Source organism: Neovison vison, chromosome 5, assembly GCF_020171115.1.
Source record: "Neovison vison isolate M4711 chromosome 5, ASM_NN_V1, whole genome shotgun sequence".
Lineage (NCBI taxonomy): Eukaryota > Metazoa > Chordata > Mammalia > Carnivora > Mustelidae > Neogale > Neogale vison.
Window position 1 is genome coordinate 23,079,731 of NC_058095.1, and position 27,460 is coordinate 23,107,190.

The 27,460-nt window shown below is 52.9% G+C and overlaps 1 protein-coding gene across 2 annotated transcripts; it reads left to right on the forward strand.

Annotated features, from left to right (window-relative positions):
- The first annotated feature begins 23 nt into the window (after window positions 1-23).
- Window positions 24-27,327, forward strand: PIP4K2B (phosphatidylinositol-5-phosphate 4-kinase type 2 beta). Of its 2 annotated transcripts, none has more exons than XM_044248114.1 (10): window positions 24-264; window positions 10,661-10,758; window positions 13,764-13,860; window positions 16,146-16,298; window positions 17,102-17,248; window positions 18,227-18,265; window positions 18,755-18,868; window positions 21,917-22,175; window positions 22,638-22,741; window positions 23,262-27,327. In XM_044248114.1, the coding sequence occupies exons 1-10, from the start codon at window positions 106-108 to the stop codon at window positions 23,340-23,342; spliced, it is 1,251 nt and encodes a 416-aa protein (XP_044104049.1). In that variant the 5' UTR covers window positions 24-105; the 3' UTR covers window positions 23,343-27,327. The 2 variants fall into 2 exon arrangements, with proteins under 2 accessions (XP_044104049.1, XP_044104050.1); XM_044248115.1 differs by lacking the exon at window positions 24-264 and adding an exon at window positions 742-915.
- Window positions 27,328-27,460: the final 133 nt, after the last annotated feature.

Genomic DNA, 27,460 nt, shown 5'->3' on the forward strand with positions numbered 1-27,460 from the left:
GGTGGGGATCGGTCCCGGGGAGGCCTGGGGCCGCTGGCTTGTGCGCCGTCTCGACCGCCCCCCCCCCCTTTCGCCGCCGCCGCCGCCGCCGCCGCCGCCCCGGGCATGTCGTCCAACTGCACCAGCACCACGGCGGTGGCGGTGGCGCCGCTCAGCGCCAGCAAGACCAAGACCAAGAAGAAGCATTTCGTGTGCCAGAAAGTGAAGCTATTCCGGGCCAGCGAGCCGATCCTCAGCGTCCTGATGTGGGGGGTGAACCACACGGTAACCAGCTCCCCCCGCGCGCGCCCCTCCGAGCGCGGCCCCGCGCGCTCCCACGCCCCCCCGCAGGCCCGGCCCTCACCCCGCGGGTCCTGCTGAGGACGCCCGCAGCCTCTCGCCAAGCCACTTGCACGCCCACCCCACCCTTGCTCGCCGTCCCGGCCGGGTGTGCACTCCCCGCGCGCCACGCGAGGCCTGGTGTCTCCGACGGTGGTATGCCGACGCCCCCTCCCTCCCCTCCAGTCCCTCTGGCTTCCTGCGTTGGGCTTGCTCGCTTCGGGCAGTCCCTGGAGCGCAGAAGGGAAGGCCTGGGTGCGGCAGAATCGCTCTCATCCCCTCTCCCTGTTTGTTGCATGTGTTTCCCCCCTTGTTCCTTCAACCGGCTGCCAGCTCCCTGTCCAGTTGACAGGGCAAGTGGCCTTGGCCTGCCTGAATATTCCTCTATTTCTGGTTATTTGGTTTGTGCGACTGCTTGAAGTTTCCCATCCTCCAGACCTCCTCACCCCTGACTAGGAAAATCCTCCCTGGGTTTCCTTTTTTTCTTCACGAACAAGATGTATCAACTGGAGAAGCACAGGCTTCCTTGAATCACAGACACTTTGCCAGGGTCTTCCTGGGTTAGGGAGAAGAGAGAATGTAACCATTTGAGAGAAGGTGAGGCCTGATTATAAGGAAGACTATTCATAGTAGAAATAATGTGCCTTCCTGCATTCTCCTATGATGTTCATGTCAAAGACACTGGCTTCTCTTTTACTGAGCTTTCTGTTGTAAGGTCATGAAAGGTGTGATAATGGTCGGAGGTTAGGATGAGAGAGTGGTCCCCTGGACCCTTGGGGTGCTTTGAGATTGTCCTATCAGGAATTTGGAGCCCAGCTTTGGTGCTTAAGCTGGAGGACTTTGTGCCCTGTTTGTTTAGGGTCTTTCTTTTTTCTTTTCCAACCACTTGTTCCTTGCGTTCTGACCATTTGCACTGTGACTCCCTACACCAGGAATGATGAAAGGAAGTAAAAGGACCTGAAACACCCAACTTCACCAACTACAAGTTTGGAATGAGGAAGATGAAACTATTGGCTTGGGTTTCCTGTGAATTTCAGTCCTTCAGGCACCCTGACTTTTCAGAGCATTTGAAATAGCCCACAAGACCAAATGATAACAGAGGGGCCTGGGGCCAGCAAGGCTTTTTGTTTTTCTTTGTAGAGGAGCAAACCTCTGGAGAGGGTTGGCTGGAGATCCATGAACCTTAGTCTGAGTCAGAGTGTTAAGAGCTTCAATCTAATACGGAAAAGTGCACGTTTATGGTGAGGTCTTTGTTGGTGTTTTGGTCTCGGACAGGTTACTGTTTTCAGGAACCTCCCTCAGGTGAAAGTCCTGGCCAGGGTAAGGGAGTAGCGTGGGTTTAGTGCCCAGACCCCTGGAAGCGACTCTGGGGCAGTAGTCCAGTAGACTTTGTTTCTTCTGCTTCCTGCTGCCTCAGGGGTCATCTGACAACATTTCGAGGGAAACTGGGTCATCAAAATGTGGACCTTGTATCCCTGCCTGGAAGTCAATCCTTGATTTTGTCCTGCAGCCTGCTTCTCACTAGAAAGCATCCTGTCTATATGGAGAATCTTACAGCTCCTGCCTTGGAATATTGCCACTAACTACCTTGGGTCCCTGATTCTATACACGGAGAAATGGAGGCCCCAGCTAGAGGATTAGCTCCCCCATGCCTGCAGCAGAAGAGGCAGCTCACAGTCTGGGACTTCGGGCTGTGTGATTCGTGGTGGTGCTTGAATGGCAGGTGTCACTTTCTGTACCTCCTGGTCCCTAGTCCGTTTCTCAGCCAGGTGCCATGATAGTAGGGATGATGGTCTTGTTATGTACGCTCGGGTGTGGACGCAGCTCAGTTGGCCCCAAGCGTTAGTGCTTCATTAGGGCCCAATGTAAGGTCTGGTACTTTAGAGTCCCCCATTTGGGAAATGGAGGCATGTCCCTGAAAGAAGAGTGGTATAAAATCTTGCAGTTCTCAAGGGGGTCAGGACTACATAGTTCTTGGTGTATTGCCAGGCTTCCTGGGAGGTTGCCTTCCTTCAGAAGCCCACTTTTGCCACTTTTTGCAGTCTGAGGCTTCAGATAGCACATTTTTTTGATTCTTTAGTTGCTCACCCCTTTAAGTGTTTAGGGCATGATAGTCTATGGCTGATGGCGGATGGATATGTCTTTATGGAGGGCTGAAGTCAATGACTCTCCTGACATGGTTGACTGACCACCGTGTCATCCCAGGAGCTCCTCTTGTGGCCAAGAGGTGCAGCCGGTGGACTTTGTGGAGGGAGACTGCAGGAAACAGGCAAAGAAGTCAGAAGACTTTGGATCGGGGTGCCTGGCTGGCTCAATCAGAGTAGCACGCGGCTCTTGGTCTGTGGGTGGTGAGTTTGAGCCCCATGTTGGGTTTAGAGTTTACTTAAACAAATAAAACTAAAAAAAAAGAAGAAGAAGAAGAAGACTTTAGATCTGTTAGGGGAGAACTAGTAAAGAGAGGACACCAGTGTTTTAGTGGATGAAATACAGTTTAGGGGCTCTGGAGTTAGAGAAGAGATTGCCTCTGAGAGGGGTGTGGAGACCAGAGGAGGCCGACCTGGCTTGCTGACCTGTTGGCGGAGTTAGGAACCAGGAATGCGTGAACCTTCGCTCAGGTGATCACAAGGATTAGGAGCAGCTGGCAGTAACTGTATCTAACCAATAGGAACCTGCTAGACTGTTCTTCAAAGTAACTACACTATTGTACATTTCTACCAGCAGCAGGGTGCTTGTTCCATGCTTATGCACCTAGCACAATGACTGCCATAGAGTAGGTGCACGGTGAATGTTGCTAGAGGGACAGATGGCTAGAAAATGGGACTGAAGTATGGCTAACACCAGGATAAAGACCAGGTTCCATTTTCTCCACATCCTTGCCAACACTTGGAATTGTCTGTCTTTGTCATAGCCTCCCTAGTGGGTGCAGAGTGTTACCTCATTGTGGTTATGATTTGTGTTTCCTTGATAACAAATGGTTTGGAGTACCTTTTCATGTGCTTATTGGCCATTTATATATTTTATTTTTTAAAAAAATATTTTATTTATTTATTTGATTGAGAGCGAGAGCACGAGCAGGGGGTAGGACAGAGGTAGGAGAAGCAGGCTTCCTGTGGAGCAGGGAGCCACACATGGGGCTCAGTCCCAGGACCCCGGGATCATGACCTGAGGCAAAGGCTGATGCTCAACTGACTGAGCCACCCAGGTGCTCTGGTCATTTATATATTTTCGTCATAGAAATGTCTGTCAAGATCTTTGTCCAATTTTTTTAAAAACATTTTTTGCTGGGCGCCTGGGTGGCTCAGTGGGTTAAGCCGCTGCCTTCGGCTCAGGTCATGATCTCAGGGTCCTGGGATCGAGTCCCGCATCGGGCTCTCTGCTCAGCAGAGAGCCTGCTTCCATCTCTCTCTCTCTCTCTCTCTCTCTCTCTGCCTGCCTCTCCATCTACTTGTGATCTCTCTCTATCAAATAAATAAATAAAATCTTTAAAAAAAAAAACATTTTTTGCTCATTTTTAATTGGGTTGACTTTTCATTATTGAGTTACAAGAGTTCTTTTTTAGAGAGAGCTTGAGCTCGGATGGAGGGGACAGGGTGAAGGGCAGAGGGAGAAGGAGGTGGAGAAGCAGACTCCCCACTGAGCAGGGAGGCTGGGAGTGTGATGCGGGGCTTGATCCCTGGACCCTGAAATCATGACCTGAGCCGAAGGCAGATGCTTAATTGACTGAGCCACCCAGGCGCCCCTTGATTTATGAGTTCTTTGTGTATTTTAGGTACAAGTCCCTTATCAGATAATGATTTGTAAGTATTTTTTCCCATTTTTTGGATTATCTTTTACATTTTCTTGATGGTATCTTTTGAAGCTCAGCTTTTAATTTTGACAAAGTCCAATTTGTGTGTTTTCTTTGTTTGCTTGCTTTTTTGGTGTCATATCTAAGAAGACTTTGCCTCACGCAAGGTCATGAAAATTTACTCTTGTACTTTCTTCTAAGAAAATCTCTTATAGCTTTTGTCTTTTAAAGATTTTATTTATTTATTTGAAAGAGAATGAGAGAGAGATCGATCAGGAGAGGGGAGAAGGTCAGAGGGAAAAGCAGACTCCCCTCTGAGCAGGGAACCTGATGCGGGACTCAATCCTAGCACTCCAGGATCATGACCTAGCTGTCAGATGCTTAACCAACTGAACCACCCAGGTGCCCTTTTTTTTTTAAGATTTTATTGATTTATGGAGAGAGAAAGCCTGGGGTATGGGGAACCTGATGCAGGGCTCTGTCCCAGGACAGTGAAATCATGACCCGAGCCAAAGGCAGACATTTAACCAACTGAACCACCCAGGCATCCCAAACTCACAGTTTTAGTGCTTACAATTAGGTCTGTAATCCATTTTGAACTACTTTTTGTGTATGGTGTAAGGAACAGATTCATTCTTAAGTCTGCTCACTTCTCTCCCACACTCCACCCCCCATGCTGTCCATGCATTTTCTTTGCATAGTGCAGACCCAGAACCTCTTTTACCTGCCTTTTTCTCTTGCTCTGCGACTTTAAAAATCTTTAGTAAATATTCCTGCTCTAGTGGGCCGCCCTTCTCCAGGCCTTTCCACCTCACGGAGAACAGGAAAAGAAGAAAAACTGTGGTGTGAAAAAGGAGGAATAAACGCAGGACTGAATTTGTTGGCACCTGTGGCTCTGTTCTTGCCCTTTTCCTCTCTAGTTTGAGCTCTTACTTGGACTTCTTTGGTCTTGGGGATTTTCAAGACATTGTGTTTCCCGATGGGGGCAGGTAACACCTGACTGTTAGTGCTAGCCGGCCTGCCGCTGAGCCGCCCACAGAACCGTAGGACAAGTCAGGGAACCTGCATGCCTGGCCCACGCCTCCTGGGTGCCTCTGAAGGTCATACACGGAAGTAGAAGTTTCTGGAATCAGAAGTTCAGCAGACTAGAACTAGTGACTGAATTTTCATCTCTAGTAGGATCAGCGTAGAGTGAATTCTGGGCTCCTAAATTTCTCACTCAGCTTGGTCAGCCTCCTTATTATTTATGCTGATGGCTCCTGGAGTTAATCATGTGGATAATCCAAAAACCACTTACGTGATGTGAAACCGAACAGATTTCCCATCCGAATATGTTGTATTTAACGTGATCCTTGGATGAATATGCATTCCACAAGGGCACTGTGCTGAAGGGGAGGGGGTTGGCCCAGGATTGTGCTAGATAGTAGAGCACAGGCACGTCTTCCTGGAACATCGCTTTAGTCATGAACTTTCATGCTTCGAAACTCTTAGTTACTCCCCTTTGTCTACCAAATAAAGTTTCTTCTTTCTCCCTGCTATTTCAGACTCTTTCTAGGGCACCTGGGTTGGCTCAGTCAGCTAAGTGCCTGCTTTTCGCTCAGGTCATGATCCCAGGGTCCTGGGATTGAGCCCCCAGTCGGGCTCCCTGCTCAGCAGAGAGCCTGCTTCTCCGTGTTCCTCTCCCCCTGCTTGTGTTCCTGCTCTCGCGGTCCCTCTCTCTGTCAAATAAATAAGTAAAATCTTTTTTTTTTTTTTTTAAGATTTTATTTATTTATTTGACAGAGAGAGAAATCACAAGTAGGCAGGCAGGCAGAGAGAGAAGGGGAAGCAGGCTCACCGCTGAGCAGAGAGCCCGATGCGGGGCTCGATCCCAGGACCCTGAGATCACGACCTGAGCCGAAGGCAGAGGCTTTAACCCACTGAGCCACCCAGGTGGCCCAATAAGTAGAATCTTTAAAAAAAAAAAAAGTCAGGTCTTAGCCTCCACAGCCAACTTAACCTTTGTTCTCACCCTTCAGAGCATGAGTCTGTGGCCTGGTCACAACAGCTTTGCTGTCTCTTTTCTCCTTATCCTGGTGTTAGCCATACTTCAGTCCGATTTTTCTAGCCATCTGTCCCTCTAGCCAACATTGATTATGCACCTCCTCTATGCCAGTCATTGTGCTAGGGGCACAAGCCTGGATAAGATCGTCTCTTCTTTCTAGAGGCTCACAGCCTTGTGCAAAAGTGAAATATGAGCAAACCGTTACCCCAGTGAATGTGCTGTTTGGGATATAAAGATGCACAGAGGAAGACAGGGTTGCTGTGACAGAGGAGGTGTTGTTTAGGCAGATCTTGAAGGATTCTCTTAGCTTTATCCTTTCTTCTGTCCATGCTGCCACAGTCTGTCACCTTAGCTATTTTATAATGGCCGCATAAATGGTCTTAGTGCTCTTCTTTTGCCTCGTCCAGTCCTTGCTTGATTTTGATTCCAGGATGCCTTTCTAAAGCATCCATTTGATCATGTGAGGTCCCAGATTTGAACCTGAGAGCACTTCCCATTTCTTGTGCAGTTAAGTCTAGATTTTTTTTTTTAAAGATTTTATTTATTTATTTATTTGACAGACAGATATTACAAGCAGGCAGAGAGGCAGGCAGAGAGAGGGGAGGAAGCAGGCTCCCCGCTGAGCAGAGAGCCCGATGCGGGGCTGGATCCCAGGACCCTGAGATCATGACCCTACTGAGCCACCCAGGTGCCCCTGAGTCTAGATTTTTATAGTGGACAGATCTAAGTTCACATCCAGGCTCTGCCCCTTCTTGTAGCTTTGGAACTTCATTTTCCTGTTCTATAAAATGAGCAAAACCACTTTCCTTGCAGATTATTAGGAGAGAGGCAAGGAAGGGGGAACACTTCCTTAGTCAAGGTAGCTATCCAGAAGAAGGCTCACACAGCAGAGTACGCAGAGCCAAGCTGTGGGTACCAGACAGACCTGGGAGCAAACCCTGACTCAGCACATCCTGTCTGTGTGACCTTGAGCAAGGTATCCTAAACTTCTTTTGCAAAATAAGATTAATAACAGTTTGTGTGGCAGTTAAGCATTAGAAATAATAGCACAGAATATGTGTTCTCTGTGAATATATAGTAATGTGAAAGCCCCAGCCACTTTTAGGTATTCAATAAAAAGAAGCAGCTGTTATTTATTAACATTGATAGTAGACTAGGCCATTCACTGCTCTTCCTGTGTCCTCTCCATCCACCCCCTAGCACTTCTGTCCTGCCCTGCCACCCCCCAGACTGCCCCCACACATTGTACTTAAGCTGGGCAGTATACTTTTACAGCTGTGAGGCTTGGTTCTGACTGTTCCCGCTGCCTGGGATTCCCTTCATGTCTTTTTTTTTTGAGAACTACCATCCTAGGCCTTTCTCTTCAGCTTACTCTAGCAAGCGGCTCTCTGACTCCCCGCCCCCCGACAGCACCAATTTCTTCATCTATTTCTCCCCTTCCCTGTATTCTAACTCCATAGCACTCGTCGTACTGTATTTTTTGCCGTTTTCCCAGCTGGACAGAGTCCATGTCTTCTCGTTTCTGGATCCCCGGCCCGGGCACCGTCCCAGCTTGTGTAGAGTAAGGCCCTCACTACCCTGAGTAGAAGTAAACTGAATAGAGTTCGGCGGTGCCTGAGCCAGGTCAGGAGGGGCCTTCCATGCCAGGCTTAGGAGGTAAAACTTTTACCCCAAGGTTGATGACTTGAGCCACGGACAGCCTTAAGTGGGGGTGTAACATGATCTTGTTGTAGATTCGTCCAGTGTCAAGTGCTCTTGGCAATACCAGGAGAGGCATGAGGTGCCCTGTTTCTAGCCTGACATGTGAGGGCCAGGAGTCTGTGTGACTCTGTTAACCTCACCAGCTGAGCCTCTGTTGTTCTGGATGTGTCTGTCCCCGTGTTCGCACTACATGTTTACCACTTGACTTTGAGTTTCTGTGTGTCATGGGTTTGTCTCATCTCCCCGATAAGAGGATAAGCCTCCTATTCCCCCCCATGTACCCCCCTCCTCCCTAATATGAACTAAAGCCTATGGTAGGTATCTCAGTAAGTGCTTGTTCAATTAAAATCAAATAAAACTCTTTGGGGCTATAAAAGTTAGCACAACTAAAAAAAAAAAAAATAGTACAGCTAATCCCTAGAGTGAATCATCTGCATGGGGCCCCGTAGAAATGAGGGACAAGGCTACATAGTTCATATATATGGATTGTTCACCAAAAATTCTCTCAGAAATTTCCTGCTGTTGGGCTCTGTAGTCAAGAAGAGAGATGACGGGAAATCTAAAAATCTGCCAACTTATAACCATTCAAAGTAGGCTGAACCAGAAGTTACAGCAAATTAATGAATGGGGCATTCTTGAATAGAATTTTGCCGTTGGAAAAATTCACCCTGGCCCGGCATAGCTGACCCTGTCAGGCAAGGGCTTCCGTCCTGGACGTCCCAGCATTTGGTACTTTTGGCCTTGGCACCAAATCTGGACTGTAGACTCATGCAGAATCAATGAGTAGTACGTCCTGGAACGTTCTGGTATAAAACCATGCACTTCGAGCCAGTGCGGTGTGTTCTTTCTGGTGTGGAGGTGTGAACTGGCAAAGTGGGATGATGACACAAGAGCCGTGAACTTCTTAACTTCTTCAGCTGTCCGAGCCAAGCAAGATATGCCAGGAAAAAGGAAGCGGGACAGCTCCCGTGAATGGTTTCTTTTGGCAGGAAAACCAGGAAGTGGCACGGTTTCCTCCACAGGCACGCACTTCGCAGTCGGGTTCCCTTGTAAGCACCCGCTGGAATGGGAGATGGTGTGGCTTTTGTCCTGTGGCCAGTAAGCCAGTGTGGTGGTTGCCACAGACCTGGGTGCTGGGGATTTTCAGTGTCCAGTTGGATGAGTTTCAACAAACGTATATCTGATCATGTAATGATCACCCCAAACAATACATAGAACACTTGTGTCACTCCAAAATCATACCTCTCGTATCCCTTTACAGTCAGCTGCCCCCCGCCAACCCAGGCAGCTTCTTACTGGATTGCTCTCACTGGAGATCCCGCTTTGAGGAATTCATATGCAGGATATACTCTGGTGTCTGTGCCCGTCAGTTTTTGCCAGCAGTTTATTGACTCCCTGCCCCACTGGCAGCTTCTGCTGATACCCTGCCACCCCCTCTCCCCAGACATCTACACGCCTGTGCCTACCTTCATTTCCATGGAAGCAAGTTGGGTTTTTCACCAGTTCTAGGAAAGTGTGGTTCCCTAGCCCAGATCCTGCATTAACTCTCAACTTCTTCCATCCTCTGACATTTCTACCTTAAAAAAAAAAAAATGTTTGGAGCATGAAAGGGGCAGCAAATTAAATGCTGTTTCCCCCCATTTATGCTCCTATGAGTCTCAGTTATTCCTTCCCTGCCACATGGGCCTCATTGAGATAATAGGATTTGCAAGGAAATTCTCCGGGAGACATAAGGCTGTGCGTCCCCTCCCCCGCATCCATTAAGGCAGACCTAGGGTTTCCTCTGTAAATCCTGAATGCATTAGTGGCCGCTGGGTTGAGGGTCAAATGTCAAATACTCCGCTGTGAAGGGAGAGGACATCTGCGGCTAATTAGACCACTAATTGGCTAAGCTGGGGACAGGGAAGGGCAGGAGACATGCTCTCAGCTCTGTGCCAATGGGAAGCCAGCTCCCTGCCAGCCTCCAGCTCCCCGAAGGGGGATGAAAGCCAATGGGAAGGTTTGTTTGTGGTGGGGCAAGGCACTCTACCCCATCTCGTGCAGTCAGCCAAAGGCAGGACATGGCTTGAGGAGCTGGCCCTGTTTTAATCAGGAGGGGAAAAGTGAGCCAGTGGCCAGATGCCTACCTCTTTTCACTTTAAATTTAATCCTTTACTTTGGAGATGAGTTATACACCCACACAAACTCATCCAGCTTTTTTCCTACCCCAGCCCAACATCTTGAGTGACCCATAATTGGTAGGAAAATGTTGAAGGCCTCAATACCCACATAGGTTGTGTGATATTTATTCATTGATCCACTTACTGCTACATTTGGCAAATATTTATATAATACTTGCCATATGCAGACCATGGGGCCAAGCACCATGGAGCCTCCAGAGATCAGTTAGATGACCTTGGCTTACAAGGATCAGTAAGTAATACGATCTTGGCCTCACTTAGAGTCTTGCAAGCTTGTGAGGTTGATAAGCATTAATACCACAATGTGAGGGAGGCTGTACGATGGCCAAAGGATGGAGACAAACATGACCTCAGGAATCCCAGGGTCAGAGAGAACATTTTTGGTCTAGACAATCATGGAAAGCTTCATGGAGTAGGTGCCTTTTGAGCCGGAGTTTATCAGGTGGGGAGAATATACTAGGTGGAGATGAGACTGGGAACTTCTCTGAAGAGAAGGGCAGAAATAAAGACAAGGAGGGAATCCACGGACATACTTTTGGTGAGATGGTGGTGTTCGCATTGTAGCATCTCGTGTCTCTGAGGCAGGTAGCCTCCTGGCTGAGAAGCTCTCCCTTTCCTCTTGCTTCGCAGATCAATGAGCTGAGCAATGTCCCTGTGCCTGTCATGCTAATGCCAGATGACTTCAAAGCATACAGCAAGATCAAGGTGGACAATCATCTCTTCAATAAGTAAGTGGCCTCCTGAGTGGGCTCAGGTTCTGTGGACAGCCCTTTCCCTCAAGGCAGAGAGCTTCTGAGAACTCACGCATGGCCGTGCCAAGCTGGCACCTGGCAGGGTGTGACAGCGACACCTGGCTCTCCCGGCAGACGCCCTGGCTGGGAAGATCCATTCATTATGTGCCTCTTCCCTTTGTGTCATTCTGTCATTCTCCTTTATCCGCCCGCCTCCAGGGTCCCTCTGGGCGTGTGGCCCGACCCAGGGTGATTCATCTGGGGCCAGGTTAGGGAGCAGCGAGCTGGTGTCTGGTGGGAGGCTGACAGCGGTGGCCCTATCTTGATCTTCATCTGCGGCAAGAAGCTACCAGACATGTTCCTGGCCAGGGTCAAAGGCTGAGCACGGTGCCCAGGGGCGCCTTCCAAAGTAATTCCTCCCACTTTTGTTCACTGTGGCTTCTGGGACTAACACTGGTGTCTGGAGGGCGACTCTGGGCTGGAGCAGCCATTTTACCTGGAGCAGGTGGGTCCTGCCCTAAGGCCTGGGGAGGCCTTGCTCTGGCAGCCCACCGCAGGCTCCCCCGGGGAGGCGCTTGCTGCACGCACCCTCCTTTCTGTGCTCGCATCCCAGCGCCACCTTCCCTGGCCTCATAGTCCCTGGCACCCCTTCAGCTGGGCTGTGTCACCCCACCACTTCCAGACTGTTAGTCTGAAGGGGAAGCTCGGTTTGAAAACACCCCTTAGTGGCCTCTCCCTGCCATAGTATGTAATAATAACATCATATTCTAGAAGCCCTCTGTCCTCAGAGCAAAGCAGCCAGCCACCCGTGTAGAAGAAAAACTCCTGGGTTTGTGCTCTGCTCACGCCTCTCACTACCACGCCGCACTTCCCTGGATTTTCCACACGTGGAGCAGTTGTGTGGGATGGCGGGGTGTCCTGGGCGGGGAGCCGATACTGTGGCTGGACTCAGCGTTGGGCCCCACAGGCTCAGCCCCACAAAGCTCCCCCTCCCGCACCGTCTTCAGATGCCAATCACAGGTTGAGGTCGTCACTTGGGTCAGTGACCAGCCTGCAGTGGGTCCCACATTCCCTCAACCTTCCCCCTTGGGTTTGGTTAGTTTGCTACAGTGGCTCACAGAACTTGGAAAAACAGTTTATTTACTCGCTTACTGGTTTATTATAAAGGCTACAGCTCAGGAACGCCCTTTCTGGGTGCGCCCCCTTCCCCACGCTTGCACCTGTTCGGCAGCCCACAAGTTCCCAGAGCCCTGCCTTCGTTGTGAAGGTGTGATTGATGCGTCATTGGCAATTGGTAATGGGTTCACCCTCCAGCCCCTCTCCCCTCCCTTGCAACTCAGGGGAATAGGACTGAATGTTCCAACCAGCACCGAACCTTTGAGGTTTTCCAAAAGTCACCTTTTTTTTAAAAAGTAGGTTCCACACCCATTGTGGAGCCCAACACAGGGTTTGAACTCATGACCCTGAGATCAAGACCTGAGCTGAGATCGATCAAGAGGCGGATGCTTAACTGACGAGCCACCCAAGCACCCCTCCCCTCCGCCAAAAGTCACCTTATTCACATAAACTCAGATGTGGTTGAAAGGGGCTTGTTAGGAATTAAACAAGACATGTTTATTGCTCTTATGACTTCAGAAATTTGGTTTTAGTTGCTCTGTGCTTCGGACAGGAACAGAGATCAAACACATCACAGTATCGCATCCCCCAAGGAAGGAGAGACAGCCGTTGGGCCTGAGGCAGGAAAGGAGGAGCCTCTGTCCCAGGGCTCAGGGCCCTGGGAGGGGACATCGCACCACTGCCTGTTCCAGGGTCCAAGGCTTCTGGTGAGGCTCCACCTTGACATCCTGGCCTAAAGCAGAGCATCCTGTCTCTTCTCCGTCTTTCCTTATTCCTTTTGCCCTCCCAACGGCTGTTGATGTGCCAATTATTAGACCACAGTGCCCGTGCCAAGGGGAGGCAGAGGAAGCCCCTGCCTTCAGGAGAAGCCACGGCTGTTTATTCCCTCCAAGTGTGTCATCCTGGAGTGTAGTCCCTGGAGGGTGTCCCCGAGCAAGGGGACCGTTGTAAAGACAGAGGATTTGCAGGAGGCCACCCTTCAGGGCTATCCTCTCCCCTCCTGGGAGTCTGTGGCTTATTGGCTAAGGAGCGGGAAGGCTGGCAGCCCACAGACAAGGCTTCTGGAAAAGCTGGGATCCCAGTCAGCTGACTGAGGACCTCTTCAATCCAAAGCTCTCTCGTCCTCCATCCGGAGGGAAGCCTGGGGCTTCGTGGGTGTAACCATCTTCAGGCCATGTTGGTAGAATCTTCCTCAGAGGAGAAAACTGGTTGAGAAAAGGCACTCCTTTTAGCCATCAGACTGCCGGCTGCCTCACAGCAGCTATGCACACGCAGCCACTCCCGTGCGTAAGCTCGGCCCTTGGGCAGTGGGGCCCACGCTCCGTCTCACTTCTCAGCAGATGAGGTTTTTCCCCTTTCATGTAAATTTTGTCAGAAGAGAACGTACACTCAGAAAAAGTACACAAATCCTAAGGATACAGCTCAACTCATTTTTACAAAATGAACACAGGGACGTAAAAATTTAAAACTTTTTTTTTTTAAGATTTTATTTATTTATTTGACGGACAGAGATCACAAGTAGGCAGAGAGGCAGGCAGAGAGAGAGGAAGAAGCAGGCTCCCTGCTGAGCAGAGAACCCAATGCGGGGCTCGATCCCAGGACCCTAGGATCATGACCTGAGCCGAAGGCAGAGGCTTTAACCCACTGAGCCATCCAGGCGCCCCCAAATTTAAAACTCTTAACACACTCAGCATCACCAGGAATGTTTGTTAAAAGTACCGATTTCCAGATTCCTCTCCAGAATTTCTGGGGCCTAGAAACCTACATTCTGAGCGCCGCAGACTGTTCCGATCCTGGTGACCTGTGGCCCAAACCCAGAGAAGTTTGGATGAAGAATCAGGCGGACGAGGAGGGGCTCACAAAGACATTTCTCCGCTCTGCCCTAGGGAGAACCTCCCCAGCCGCTTTAAGTTCAAGGAGTACTGCCCCATGGTGTTCCGGAATCTCCGGGAGAGGTTTGGGATTGATGATCAGGATTACCAGGTACGGGGTGTCTTTGTGGTCGGAGGGGTCAGGGAGTGCAGTGGGGTCTGGAGGCCACAGGACAAGGAGAGGAAAGATTCCCATTCTCGTGCTCTGTCTTCCTGTCCTGTCCTGCTCCAGCCTGGGGGTCTCTCCCCGGTACCAGTGGGCTCCTGGATTGGGGTTGGGGCCCAGAAGTGCTCTGTCTTCTTTCCCCGGGAGGCAGAGCAGAGGGAGGGGAATGGGCTGTGGAAGCTGCCTCATCTCAGTCTGACATTCCCTGTCTAGGCCCAGGAACCCTTCTCCTTCTTAAAAGAGAATTGTTGCCAGCAGATGATGAGGCCTCTTAAAGCAGATAAGACAGAGTAGAAAAGGAAGACTTGGAGGGGAGTGTGACCTTGGCAGGTGTGCATGCTGCCTCCCCTGGGGCCCGTGTGCCCGGCGACTGCCCTCTCTCAGGGCTGATGATGCAGCCTTTGGCCTGCTTGGAGCGCTCCTCCCACCCAGTCTTGGGGACATTACCATCTGACTCCTAGGCTGTGGTTTCTGTCACTGCCCCACCTAGCACCTTCTGCGGACCTTCTTCCCCTGGCAGACAGCCTGCTGGTGACGGTGGGAGAATTCTCCACTTCACCTTGCTAGCAGTGAGAAGTTCGGCTGATCTGCGGTGGTCTGGGTAGGGGGTTGTAGGGGAAGGACCACACGGCCCAGTGCGGTCTAAAACCAGTATCCAAATCTGCAGTACCGTAACCCCTCCCGGCCGGGTCCTAGCAAGTCTTTCACGGAATAGGTCCCGAGGAGCAGGAGGCACCTGGGTGAGACCCCTCTCCTCTCCCATCCACTCTGGAGGGAGGCCCACAAAGATGCTCTCCCCAAGAGGAGGGCGCAGGGATGCGGAGGCAGGAAAGCTCAAGAACAGCTGTGCCTGAGAGGTACTGGGAGGTGCCTCCAGTCCTCTCTGTTGGGGCCGAACCCGGAGCTAAACCATGACCTGATTGGAGCTGGAGGTTTTCTGATAACCTGTCACTGTTGCAACCCGAGGCTGCTCAGCCATCTTCTGCTGTGGCTCCTTCCCTTCCCTCCGCGCTCTTACCACATCCTCTCCGTGTCCGCATTTTTTTCTCTAATAACCTTGTGGGCAACTGACTGTGCTCCCGACTAAAAGAGGCAGGGCGTGAGGTGTTCAGGGAGGGGATTCTGACCACGTGGAGTGCCAGAGCCTGCTGCCTGGAAACGAGGCAGGGATGGGAGCATGCTTCCCAGCGAGGCTGGGGGCCTGCTCCGCTTTGTGGAAGGAGGACCAGGCTGGGGGAGCAAGGCCCTCTGCTATAGCGCCTACTCGATCTTTCTGGATGGAGGACACTCTGTTTTGGGGGTGCCCTTTTAGACTTCAGACTTGAGTCTTCCCTGTGAGGGTGGTGCTCTCTCTTTTCCCCAGGGTCTCCTGAGGAGGCACCGGGGGAGGACAGAGTGTCTGACCCTAGGTAAGAGCCGAGGAAAGGGCTCAGAGAGGAGGCCTTTCTGCGAGCAGCTCCCCACATGTGTCTGCTTGGGAACAGGGACAGCTGGGGCTTCCTCTCTGCCTTGCCTTTCAAAGGTCTTCTCCCGGCGTCTGCTTGGTGAACACATCCCTTTGGTTGACTCACACCTCCCCCTCCACCCCCTCTAGAGGCTTCTACTGCTCTCTGAGCCCAGTGGGAATGGGGCCTCGAGGAGGAGCAGTGGCGGAGCCAGAAAAGCTCCCCAGAATTGCCTCATAGCTCTGCACAGACAAGCAGGAGCATGAGGTGAGGGGAGAGGGGCTGGGCAGAGAGGCGAGCAGCACCTGTCTGCTGTGGGAAGGGTTTTCCAGGACCGGGGTACGTCCAGGAAAAAGAGACTACTGTCCATTGCTGCTTTATGCTGGACATCTTGACTAGTCCCTAAGCTTTGTCTTTGTCACCCCAGGAAACTGGGAAAACCATCTTGGACTGCCTCCTTGTGTTCCAGGTCAGGAAATTCAGGAGTGGAGAAGTGAAATGGCTCATGCAAGGCCAGGTTACCTGTGGGCATCAGGTCAGGGCAGGGATCCCTGAGGTAGGGATCTCGTGGACAGGGTCATTCTCAGGGGTCAGAAGGAAAGGAAGTGTTGGTGCAGCCAGCCTGCTGCCCCTCCGATCAGGGATCAGGAACAGGTGGTCCGGAGCAACTTCCCATGACACCAGGGGAGGGTCAGGGCCCGCCTGTCTCAGCGTTGTTGGCCCAAGTAAAGGTCAGAGCCCTCATTCCTCTCCCGAGACCAGCCCGCTTTTGTCTCCATCCCTCAGAACTCAGTGACGCGCAGCGCCCCCATCAACAGTGACAGCCAGGGCCGCTGTGGCACGCGCTTCCTCACCACCTACGACCGACGCTTTGTCATCAAGACCGTGTCAAGTGAGGACGTGGCCGAGATGCACAACATCCTAAAGAAATACCACCAGGTATGGTGAGTCCCGAGCCTGGGAGGGAGAGGACGGGTGGCAGGGGGAGGACAGAGGCCCTGGGCGGCTTCCTGGGGAGGGATCGGGCCCCTTGCTGTGGTCCCTGCCTCCTGAGAATCAAGCACTTGGCCTTCCCCGGGGCTGGGTGTGGAGCTGAAATGCCTGCTTGCAAAAAGGGAAAAAGCAAGAGGGAAGGCACATTCTTCACTCACTCAGATCCCATGGAACAGCTGTTCCTTGTCAGAGTGGGAAAGTGGCTCCTGGTAGCACCTGCCAAATTTCTTCTAAAAGAGGTCCCCGGGGGCTGGGCAGGGTCGCTTCTTTTCTCCGGCCGGCTCTCCGCACGCCCTGGTCCTAGTGCCTGGGTCTTCGGGAATGCTGCCTTCTCTCTGGGGCACCAGGAGGTGGTGAAAGGGACTTCTGGTCTTTGGGGCTACAGCGGAACCTCTGGGGTGCCACGGCTAAGAACTCTGGCAGAGGGGAAGCCGCTCCTCTTTCCCCTGTAGCCCGCTCACAGGCCTGCCTCACTTTATCTCCGGCAGTAGAATCTGGTTTCACACGGAAGTTTCAGTGGCAGCCCTGGAACAGGAGACCCAAAGCTCTCACTTGGCAGGGCCGGCTGGGGGCGGGGATGGCTGTGGCCTCGGTAAGTCCGAGGAGCCCCCCTGACTTCACAGGACCCCTCTGAAAACGACTGGCCCAGAGGCTGGACTCCCCAGGGGCATTTAAACCTGGGCAGAGCCCCAGCCGTGCGGCGCCTTCCATTGTTCCTTAGCCGCCCCTCCTGTCTCCCTTTGCTCTAGTTCATAGTGGAGTGTCATGGCAACACGCTCTTGCCACAGTTCCTGGGCATGTACCGCTTGACCGTGGATGGCGTGGAGACCTACATGGTGGTCACCAGGAACGTGTTCAGCCACCGCCTCACTGTACACCGCAAGTACGACCTCAAGGTAACGGGCTCTGCCCTCCTGCGCTTTGTCTCCTTCCCCCCGCCCCCGCCGCAGGCTTCCTCATGACGGGAAAGCCTGAGAGCAGGGGTTTCAGCACAGGCAGGTGACCCTGGAGTTGATGTGGGTCAACTCCACAGAGTTCCTCTGGGTCAGAGGCTGTTGGAAGTCCAAGTGACAGGGACAAGAGGTTATTTAACGTGCCTTATTTATGTCACCGTCAGTGTTCTTCAGCTCCTGTGGGGGGCGTGTGCTCTCCGAGGGCAGCCGCTGGGGGACAGGCCCTGTGGACTGACAGCACACGCACATTTCTAGACACGGAAAGGAACACACCTGTGCCTGGGAGCCACAGCGCTCCACTGTTCTGGAAGCCGGCTTCCTGACTTGTCACCTCACACCCGTCTCTCTCCCCACTGCAGCCGCAGCGCTGTCCTTTCCATTCCTGCCCCGTCTGTGCTCTGCGCCTCCCCAGCCCCTCTCACGGCCGCCTGGCCTCTTCCCCTCCCTGTTCTTTTGTCCATCTCTGCCTTCCGCCACCTGATTTCTTCCTGCTCGGCTCAGATGTCACTTCCTGCCGGAAGCCAGCCTGGACCGCTGCCCGCCCCCAGCCCAGACCCACCCCTGTGCCACCTGCTCTCATGTGTCCTCCCGTTTTCCACCTCGCACCAGTGTGATTAATGGATTAGTTAATCATGTAACCACTTGTTAATGCCGGTCTCCCTTGTTGGAAGGGAAGTCCCTAAGGGCAGGGACTGAGTCTTGGTACAGTCCTGTTTGCAGAGCTCGAACCTCGGGCCTAATCAGAGCTCTGTCAGCGGTCTGTGGCAGAGGACGTGAACAAGCTGCTGCCTCTGGCCCCTCCAGGATTCTAACCAGCCTCCTTCAGTTCACGTTCTGCCTCTCCCCAAAGATGGGTGCATGTTTTCCGCCCAGCGGAGTTTGCCTCAGCTAGATCTCTCCTGACGGCTCTTGTCCTTGCAGGGCTCCACTGTCGCCAGAGAAGCCAGCGACAAAGAGAAGGTATGCTGGGACCGGTACTGATCAAGTGTGGCCTGGGTCGCTTGGAATCAGAAATAACTTCTGTCAGTCTTCTTGGCCCTTCCTCCATCACAGCCCCTAGCCTGGTTCCCACACGCACCCTCGGTTGGGGTTGTGTCACTGGGCACCCACCTGGCCTTGGCCTTGGCCTTGAGCTCCAGCCTTGCCATGTGTCCACAGTCCTGCAGGCCTGGCGGTTTCTGTCTCATTGGCCAGCCTCACTTGGGGTGTGGCTACCTGGGTCCCGAGGTAGTCCAGGCTCAGCAGGAAGACCTGCTTTGGTCTGTCCTCCCTGCCTGACGTTTGCCATGTAGTTGCCATCCCTGCCTGCCGGAGGCCTGGGACTGTGGCCTCCTGCGCTGACCCCGTTGATGGGACAGGCTGCCCCTCTGTGCTGTGAGGACCCTTCCTCTTACCTCATGGGGTGAGTGTCTTCGGCCACCCGGCCTCACACTGCTATTGCTCTCCCAGGCCAAGGACTTGCCAACGTTCAAAGACAATGACTTCCTTAATGAAGGGCAGAAGCTGCATGTGGGAGAGGAAAGTAAAAAGAACTTCCTGGAAAAACTGAAACGGGACGTAGAGGTACTTACTAACCCTCATTTTCACCTTGGTTGAGGAGGGCCCCCGGTTGTCCCCAGAGCAGGAGCCTCTTTAACCTTAAGAAAAATTGAATTCATGGGGAGACTGGCTGGCTCAGACGGCGGAGCATGTTACTCTTAATCTTGGGGGTTGTGAGTTCGAGCCCTGTGTTGGGTGTAGAGATTACTTAAAAATGAGATCTTTAAAAAAAAGAAAAGAAAAATTGAATTCACTACTTTCCACACTCCTGGAAAGGAAGGCTGGTGATTTGAACAGTGTGGGTGCCAATGAGGGTTCCATCACCAGCAGCACGTTCATAACAGTAGTCTTTGTAGCTCAAGTTGGAACGTTTTCCTGGATGCCTCACTGTTCTATTCCAACGCCTTTTCAAACACCCCTAAACTTCCTTTCTGCAGGTGTTCCCATCGTTGGGGGGTGGGGGTGTTGGCCATCAGAGCAAAGGGAAGCCAGCCGTGAGCGCTACCAACCAGGCCTTTCTCTGGCTCTGGTTCTTCCCTCACCCGGCGGCCTCCTGGTGGAGCGGGACTCGCGGCAGAGAAGTTCTTCTGGGGAGGTCAGGTGCTAGATAGCGGATGTGTTACCTAACTACTTGATAACTTGGTGTCTCCTGTTTCCATAAGTTGGGAGGCTGTTCATTAAGGCCAAATCCTACAAACTTTTGGAAGTGTTTTCTTATTTATTCTTATTGGGGTAAAATACACATAACATAAAATTTCCCATCTTAACCATTTGTAAACGCACAGCTCAGTGGCATGGAGTACAGTCGCCGTGTTGCACAGTTGTCACAGCCATCCCTCTCGAGAAACTTTTGTCTTCCCAGACTGAACCTCTGTCCCCATTACACACTGATTCCCCACTTCTCCTTCTCCCTAAGCCCCTGCCAAGCACCATGCTACTTTTCATCTCTGTGAACCAGACTATTCTAGTATTTTATATGTAAGTGGAATCACACAGTACTTACCTTTTGTGTCAGGCTTTTGCACTTACCATAATGTCTGCAAGGTTCATGCGTGTTGTAGCACCTGTCAGAGTGGCCGTCCCTTTAAGGCTGAATAATATTGCATCGTATGTGTACCCGTTCATCCATCAAAGGGCAACTGGTGTAATAGGTAAGATTTTCTAAAGAAACAGGACCAGTAGATGGTGCCAGTGGATGGATGGGTAAATAGTTAGACAGGTAGCCCCATGTTTAGTATAAGGAATTGGCCCCCACAGTTATGGAGGCTGACAGTCCCCCAGAGCTGCAGTTGGCAGGCTGGAGAGACCCAGGAGAGCAGACAGTGTGGTTTCGGTCTAGAGACCAGCAGGCTCAAGATCTCGGACGGGCCAATGTTTAGTCTGTATCTGAAGGCAGGAGAAAACTAATGTTCCAGCTCCAAGGGACCCAGGCAGGAGGAGTCCCTTTCACTCACAGGAAAGGTCACCCTTTTCTTTCCACTCAGGCCTTCAACTGATTGGGTGAGGCCCACCCACACTGGGGAGGTCAATCTGCTTTACTTAGTTTGCTGAGTCACATGTTAATCTCATCTACAGACACCCTTACAGATGCACCCAGATTAATATCTGACCAAAAGCGCACCAAAATTTAACCGCCGCTCTTGGACCCATTCACTGCGAATGCTGCTGCTGTGTGCGTAGGTTTTGCGAACGGCTTTCTTTTCTAGGAAGCTTTTCCGTCATCATCGCCTGCTCTGTCTGTGCCTTTATTCTGCCTTTCAGTTTGTTCAGAGTCTTTTTCCTCCCTGTTCTCCCTTTCTCCCTACTCTCCTGAGAGGAAGTTAAGGCAGTTTACACATTTCATTTGTTTTCCCTTGCCTGTTTCTTCCTGAGTCTTCTCAGGTGGATAGGAGCGGGTGTGGGTCATAGCCTTTCTCTCTTCTGGGACCTCAGGCCCCTCTCCTTGGATCTTGAGAAGGGCTCATCTGGAGGTGCTTGGCATGGTGCTCCCCATCTTTCTCTCTAGAGGAGAGGCTGCAAATCTTCTCCCATCAGGGCTGCTTTTGCTTTTAGAACCCCAGGGGCCTATGTGTGGGGCTGTGCTGGTCGCCGTGGTCTGTCTGACAGTTTCCCGGTGACCACGGCAGAGTGCTCAGTATGTGTTGCATGGCGGCCGCAGGCCGCTTCAATGAGGATTTGACCAGTGACTGCGGCCTCAGTAATCGCTGAGCTGGATTTCTGGCTGGCTGACTCCGTCTGATCAGCCCCATACTTTCTCGTTCTTCAAGTCAGAGTCCTAGCCTGGGAATCACAAGACACTGACCCTCATGCAGGTGTGAACCCTGCGTCACAGCCATTTCGGACCTTCGGGAAAAGGTTCGAGTGTTGCTTGGCTCTTCTCAGGGCTGTTCCCTTTCCTTTTTGTTTTTCTCCCTGTTCTTGTCCTGACTGGTAAAGGAAGCTGAGTTAGTGGCATTTCGGACTGTGCCTGTGGCCATCAGTGAGAAGTACGTGTTACCTCCCAGCCTAGCACACACACACAACTGAACCACTGTCCCACCTACTTCACGTGACGACCTCTCACATTTTCTGTTCTATTTCCCACTTCATCATAAAAAAATATCCCGGCTCCAGCCTGCTAGACCGGATCTCGGGCCCCCAGTGGGTGTGATTTATGGCCTGAAGGCCACGGGCCTCTGTGCACTGCAGCCTCCCATTCCTCACTCAGACTTGCCCCAGCCTCCCTCAATCCCAGACCCTGTGGGCCTCTTCCCTTGGCCTTCCTGCTGCCTTTCCTCCTGCAGCTCCTACCTGCCGGACTGCTCCTCATCCGTCAGGCGGGCTCACCTCCTCTCCCCAGGGAGACCCCTCCCCCTGCTGCCCTGGGCTCCCACAGCTCCTTGCCCTCGGGAGTGGCCGTCTGCCCCACCGGACACCGAGCCCACGCAGGGCAGAGACTCTGATGGCTTGTTCTCCCTGTGTTTCAGAATTGGAGAATGGACTTGAAGGGAGTGCCTTTTCTCCCCTTTCCAGGAGCCCCAGGGATGCCCAGTGTAACCTCTCCTCCCATCTCTCCTTCTGCACCTTCCCTAGTTCCTGGCCCAACTGAAGATCATGGACTATAGCCTACTGGTGGGCATCCACGACGTGGACCGGGCGGAGCAGGAGGAGATGGAGGTGGAGGAGCGTGCCGAGGACGAGGAATGTGAGAACGACGGGCTGGGGGGCAATCTGCTCTGCTCCTACGGCACGCCTCCCGACAGCCCGGGCAACCTCCTCAGCTTCCCCCGCTTCTTCGGCCCCGGGGAGTTCGACCCCTCTGTTGACGTCTATGCCATGAAAAGCCATGAAAGTAAGTAGGGGCCCGCGTCTGCCCCGCCTAGCCCTGGCCCCCTTGCGATCCCCTCAGGCCCGTTGTTTAGCTGCCTCCCAGGGTGTCTGGACCCCTGCCTCGTTCACTGCTGACTTTGGCCTTTTCCTGCCCGCAGACTCTCCTCCTGAGCCACCGCCAGTCACTCTGGCTCCTGGGGCCCTGGGGTCCTTCCCTGTCAGGTTTTCCTTCCCCTCTCTGCTTGTCCTGGATGTCTGAGGCTGAGTTCGGCCCCGGGTCACGGTTCTAAACCCATAGGAAGACTGTCCACAAACGAGAGAAGAGCTCTGAAGGCTCTGACAAGGGCTGCAGTAGCATTCCTCTCCTCAGGTCTGGAACGCTCGGGATGGGTCTGGGTCTCCGGTCTGCAGGCTTCCGAAGCCGTCTTCTTTCTGTTGGTCCCCTACCCCCTCCTCCTCCTACCCTGCTTCCCATCTCCTGCAGGTGCCCCCAAGAAGGAGGTCTATTTCATGGCCATCATCGATATCCTCACGCCGTACGATGCGAAGAAGAAAGCTGCCCATGCCGCCAAGACGGTGAAGCACGGGGTGAGTCCCCCTCTGCTGCCCCACACCCCCCACCTCCTGGACACCCCTGGGCACCCCTGCTGCTCTCCCTGCCAGCTGGTCTGCTCCATCCGTTTCCCCCTGGTCTGCAGGCCACAGGGGCTGAGCACGCTGGCTCCTCTCCCCAGGGCTGCTGGGTGTCACTGCAGCTAGCAGCTTTGTTCACGTGCCACGCTGCTCCCCAAAGAACCCTTTTCCCCTTGGACTTGAAGCTCCTGTCTCCAAACAGGGATCCTGCCCAGAGATCCCGAGTCTGTCCACCACCTCCCCACCACCTTGCTGCTCCTTCAGTGGGCACAGGCTTGGAGTTGTGAATCAGGAGTCAGGCCACGGCCTCTCTGAGACGGACCCTCTCCTCCGGGCAGCCTGCCAGGCTGGGCTGTAGCCTTGTTCTCACTCCAAACCAGAGGCTCCTGAATCCCCAGGCCCCTCCCTGCTAGAGCCCAGTAGCCTCCCAGTTAGGGTGGGGAGCTCGACCTGAGTCAGCCTCTATGTGTTACAGGCAGGGGCCGAGATCTCGACCGTGAACCCTGAGCAGTACTCCAAACGCTTCAACGAGTTCATGTCCAACATCCTCACGTAGTTACCTTCTACCTTCAGCCAGAGCCAGAGAGCCGGATGTGGGGTCGGGGTCGGAAAAGGGAGAGGGCGTATTTGGGCTGGATGGGAGGGTGGGGAGCAGAGGGGAGGGTGGGGAGCAGAGGGGAGGGCTTTGGTGAGGAGCCGGCACCCAGGACAGAAAGACCAGTGGGGGTGGGGAGGGGAGGTGCTGCGTGGACTCGTGCTCTCGCGGTGCACTTCACCTTCCGCTCCTTGATTTTCCCCCCTTCTGACCCAGGTCAAAGAGGGGTTTCCTTTTTGTTCCCTTGTAACCTTTTACAATACCTTGGGGCTAGAGAGGACTTTGTGGGTTTCTGTGGGTTCCGTCTCTGCGATCTCATTGCTCCAGGTTTGGTGTTTATAATGATGTGTGTCATCACCCCGTCACCCTCCCCATCCCTGCCCTGCTCTGGGTTCCCTTCGGTTAGAGGGGCACCCCACTGGCCCGGCCAAGGGTCCACATGCTCTGTTGCCAGAGGACAGGAGGTCAGACACCTCAGCCCTGCTGCACTGGATCTTGTCTGGATTAACTTTTGATTGAATGTTATGGAGTATTGTGCACAATGTCCTCCTCCTTTTTGCCTCGGATCCAAGTGAAATGTTACCGGATTCCTCCATGTAAATGCTGTCCTCCTGAAGGAAGGCTCCAGATTAGCACCAGGCATCTTGGATGAGGAGAGATCTCCCAGGGGCGTGAGTTCATCCTCTGGGATGGTCGGGGGTGGGGGTCGCGGCCGGGCTGTCGGACGGCAGGTTCTCACAGAACCCCGTGAACATCATCCATGCCCCTGGCCCCTGGCCTTCACACCTCCTGTCCATAAAGCCCGTCTCCTGTTGGGTCAAGAGGAACTAGGAAGCATCTTTACAGATAACAGGACCCCCAGTCGCCACTGGGTGTCAGATGAGACCTGGTGTCCTCCATCCATTTACTTCCCTCTGACCTTGGCCCCGGGCACCCTCCCTCATAGCTGAGCTTCTCGCTGGGCCACATCTCTGCCTGCCCGGGCCCCTCCCTTCAGAGAAGCCTCTTCAAACGCCAGGGCCATGGTGTAGACGATCTGACGCCCCTGAGGCCCCGTGCCTGTGGGTCTGTCGCCCGGACAGTCGTGGCCTGCAGGGGGGTGCACCCCACCACCACCTTGGAGGGTGGCATCCAAGCCTGAAGTTATTTCAGAGTCACTTGAGGAGGGGACCCACGAAATCCAGTCTGGAGGCTTGATTTGGGGATCGCCTGCCCCGGGCTTTGGGGGCGTTTTCCTTCACAGACCTGCCTCCCCCGGCCTTCCTCAGGAGTGGCGTCCTGAGCATCCTTCAGGGCCTCTGCCCAGCTGCTGAGTGACCCAGGACTCAGGACTGAGCCACGTGTCCTCCTGTGACGCCGTCAGAGCAGTCTGGTCTGGCTAGGAAGGAAACAGCCCTGTGTCGGAACTGGGGACTTAGGATGAGATATGATGGAACTTGTACATAACCCCACACATGCGAAGCAAGTCTGTGGAAGCATTTGGAACAAATGGATTGGTTTCCTGTGGCTCCTTCTAAACCCGGCCGGGCTCAGCTCCTGGAGCAGGAACCAGCACCGTGTCCGGGCCCTACCCACAGCTTTCAGGTCAGGGAGGAAGGGAGGCCACATTCTTGGAGCCCACTGGGACTGCTAGAACCTTTCTGGAAGAGGCAGAGAGATCAGACAGCCCCGGCCCCACGAAGGGGCGAGACCACCCAGTGACTTGGGGAAGAACTTGGAACCAAGTGGCTCATGGAGAAAACCAGTCAGACTTAGGAAGAGATTATGTAGGAATAACGTCTGGACGTCTGATTTCCCCACCTCCTAATCAAGAATGAAAATTTGGATCTGCCCCTCAGGAGGCCCAACGTCTTCAGAGCCTGGTGGGCTGTCCCCCCCGCCACGGCCACAGCCTTGGGCTCCCGGCGGCTTCCTGCGCTGGGTCTGCTGATCATGTTGCCATCATGTGTATGAAAAATGTAACACGATCCTTCAGTTCAAGATGAGCTACCAGGTATCTAACTTCTTTAACATTGAGTTTTTGTGTTTTCGTGGGTTTCTTATTTTTTTTTTTCCTGGTATATTGTTTACATTTCGAGAGTAGCATTCTGTTTCAAATGCTCTTTTTGTTTTTCTGACAGTATTGTTGTTTGGGTCAAAAACCTGAGCTGTGGTTGGGTGGATTTGAGGTGGGTTTTTTTTTATTGTTTTTTTGTTTTTGGTTTTTAAGGTCATTCTCTGTGCTATCTTCAAAACCTTGGGTTTGGCCCTCTAATTCCTTTGGCATTCAGGTGTTCAAAAACTGTTTATTTTGTTTTATACCAGTTTTCTTTCTCTTTTTGTAATGATGCAGGTATATTTGGGTTGTGGTCTGAATGTGGAGAAAGTGAACTGGTCCCCAAGCTTTTGTGTGCCCCCATTCCTTTCTCCGAGCCCCACCGTTCCCTCTGTGGGCTGTAGAAAGCATCCGAGGGCAAGGGACTTCGCTCAACCTTCCTCTCTGGAGCCCCGAGGAAAAGCTCCAGTAGTCTCCGAGCACCCCGGAATAGTTTGGGGTCTCCCAAGAACAAGGGTGTAAGAATAGGACAGGACTGCCGGGATGGAGCCTGGATGGGGAAGCCCGTGTGCAGTTCCTCTCCGTTCCCCACACTGACCACCTAGCCGCTCACAGCTTCTCCCGTCCTGAAGCCTATGGCTGAGAAATCCATTTCCCAGGCCTCCCAGCCCAAGCGAGGGTTCTCTGGAAACTCCACTTAGACCACTAGATGAAGGACTCTGGCCCTTGTTCCTTTTAGTGAACCACTGAGTCTTTGTCCCCCAGTGCAAGCTCCTTCCCTGTGCCCTGCGTTTTGGGGGTCCTGGGCAGAAGCCAGCAGTTCCAGGAGCAGCTGAAGCAGCACTCCGTCTCTCCTTATCTAGCTCAGGGGTTACTGGTCTGTGGCGGGTGCCACGAGTCGCCCCTGTGGCTGTTCTCAGTGACACCCCCTAAGTTTCCACCACAGGCAGCTCTTCCTTCCCTCTCCCTTCCTCCTCTTCCTTTCTCTTGCCTGTGCTTTAGGCCTCAAACTGGTCCCCTGGTCATGCTCAGGGCTGGGGACTAGACTCCTACCCTAATGACGTTCCCCTCTTCAGTCTGCCAGGACCTGCCCCGGGGAGGTGGACCAAAGACCCAGGACTTTTCTCAGCAGCCAATCCCACCCCCCCACCCCGTTGTCTTTTTACTAATTCAGGTTGGGAGGGAAAAAACTTCAGCACTCCCTAGCATTTGAGCTACTCAAGTGTTAGGGGCCAGAAGGGACCGTGTGTTTCAACAGCCTTTACAGCTCTGGCCTTAGAGCTGTGTGGCTCCCCCGAGTCTAGGGACCTCACTTCCTTTTGACAGAAATGTGGGGAGGGTGGGTCCAGCCTGAGCACAGGAATCATAGGGAAAACCCATTGGAGCAACTGCCCCCAAATCCACCAGCTGTCTGCAGGGGGCAGGGACGTGGCCCACCTTCCCTCAAGAGACATGCCATGGAGGAATAGCGCCTCCAAAGGGAAGAGGAGACTCAGCTGTCCCCAGTGGGTCATGCTGAGATGCTTGGGAGGCAGGGGAGGAAACTTCCAAAGGACCCCCCTTCCCCTACACAGAGCTGTTTCTTGAGTTGTGAACCAGCAGCCTTTAGCGGGGGGCCGGAGCTGCTCAGCACACCCTAACATCAGGTCAGATTACTGTCATCAAAAAGTGTGAACGAAGCTTAGACTGACCTCGTGGGGGAGCGGGATACACTAGCACCCGTCATAATTACGTGACTTCTCGGTTTCCTCACTGCGACCTCCATTTTTTTAAAATAGGAATTTTCAGCCCCTTGTGCTTGTCTAATGTCTGCTCGGAACAGTTCGAGACCCTGTTACTGTTTTAAAATGCATGCATGTTAAGATGAATCTCCAGCCCAAGGAACAAATAAAACTCAAAAGGCTTTGTGTATATATCTGTCATGGGTGAGTCCTTTAGAGATGAGCCTTCTTTTTTTTTTTCCCAGAGTTAAAAGGTTTGGGTTCCAGTTTCATAGGTTGCTTGGACAAAATCCGTGTGACTTGAGTTTGGAGAAAGCATATAG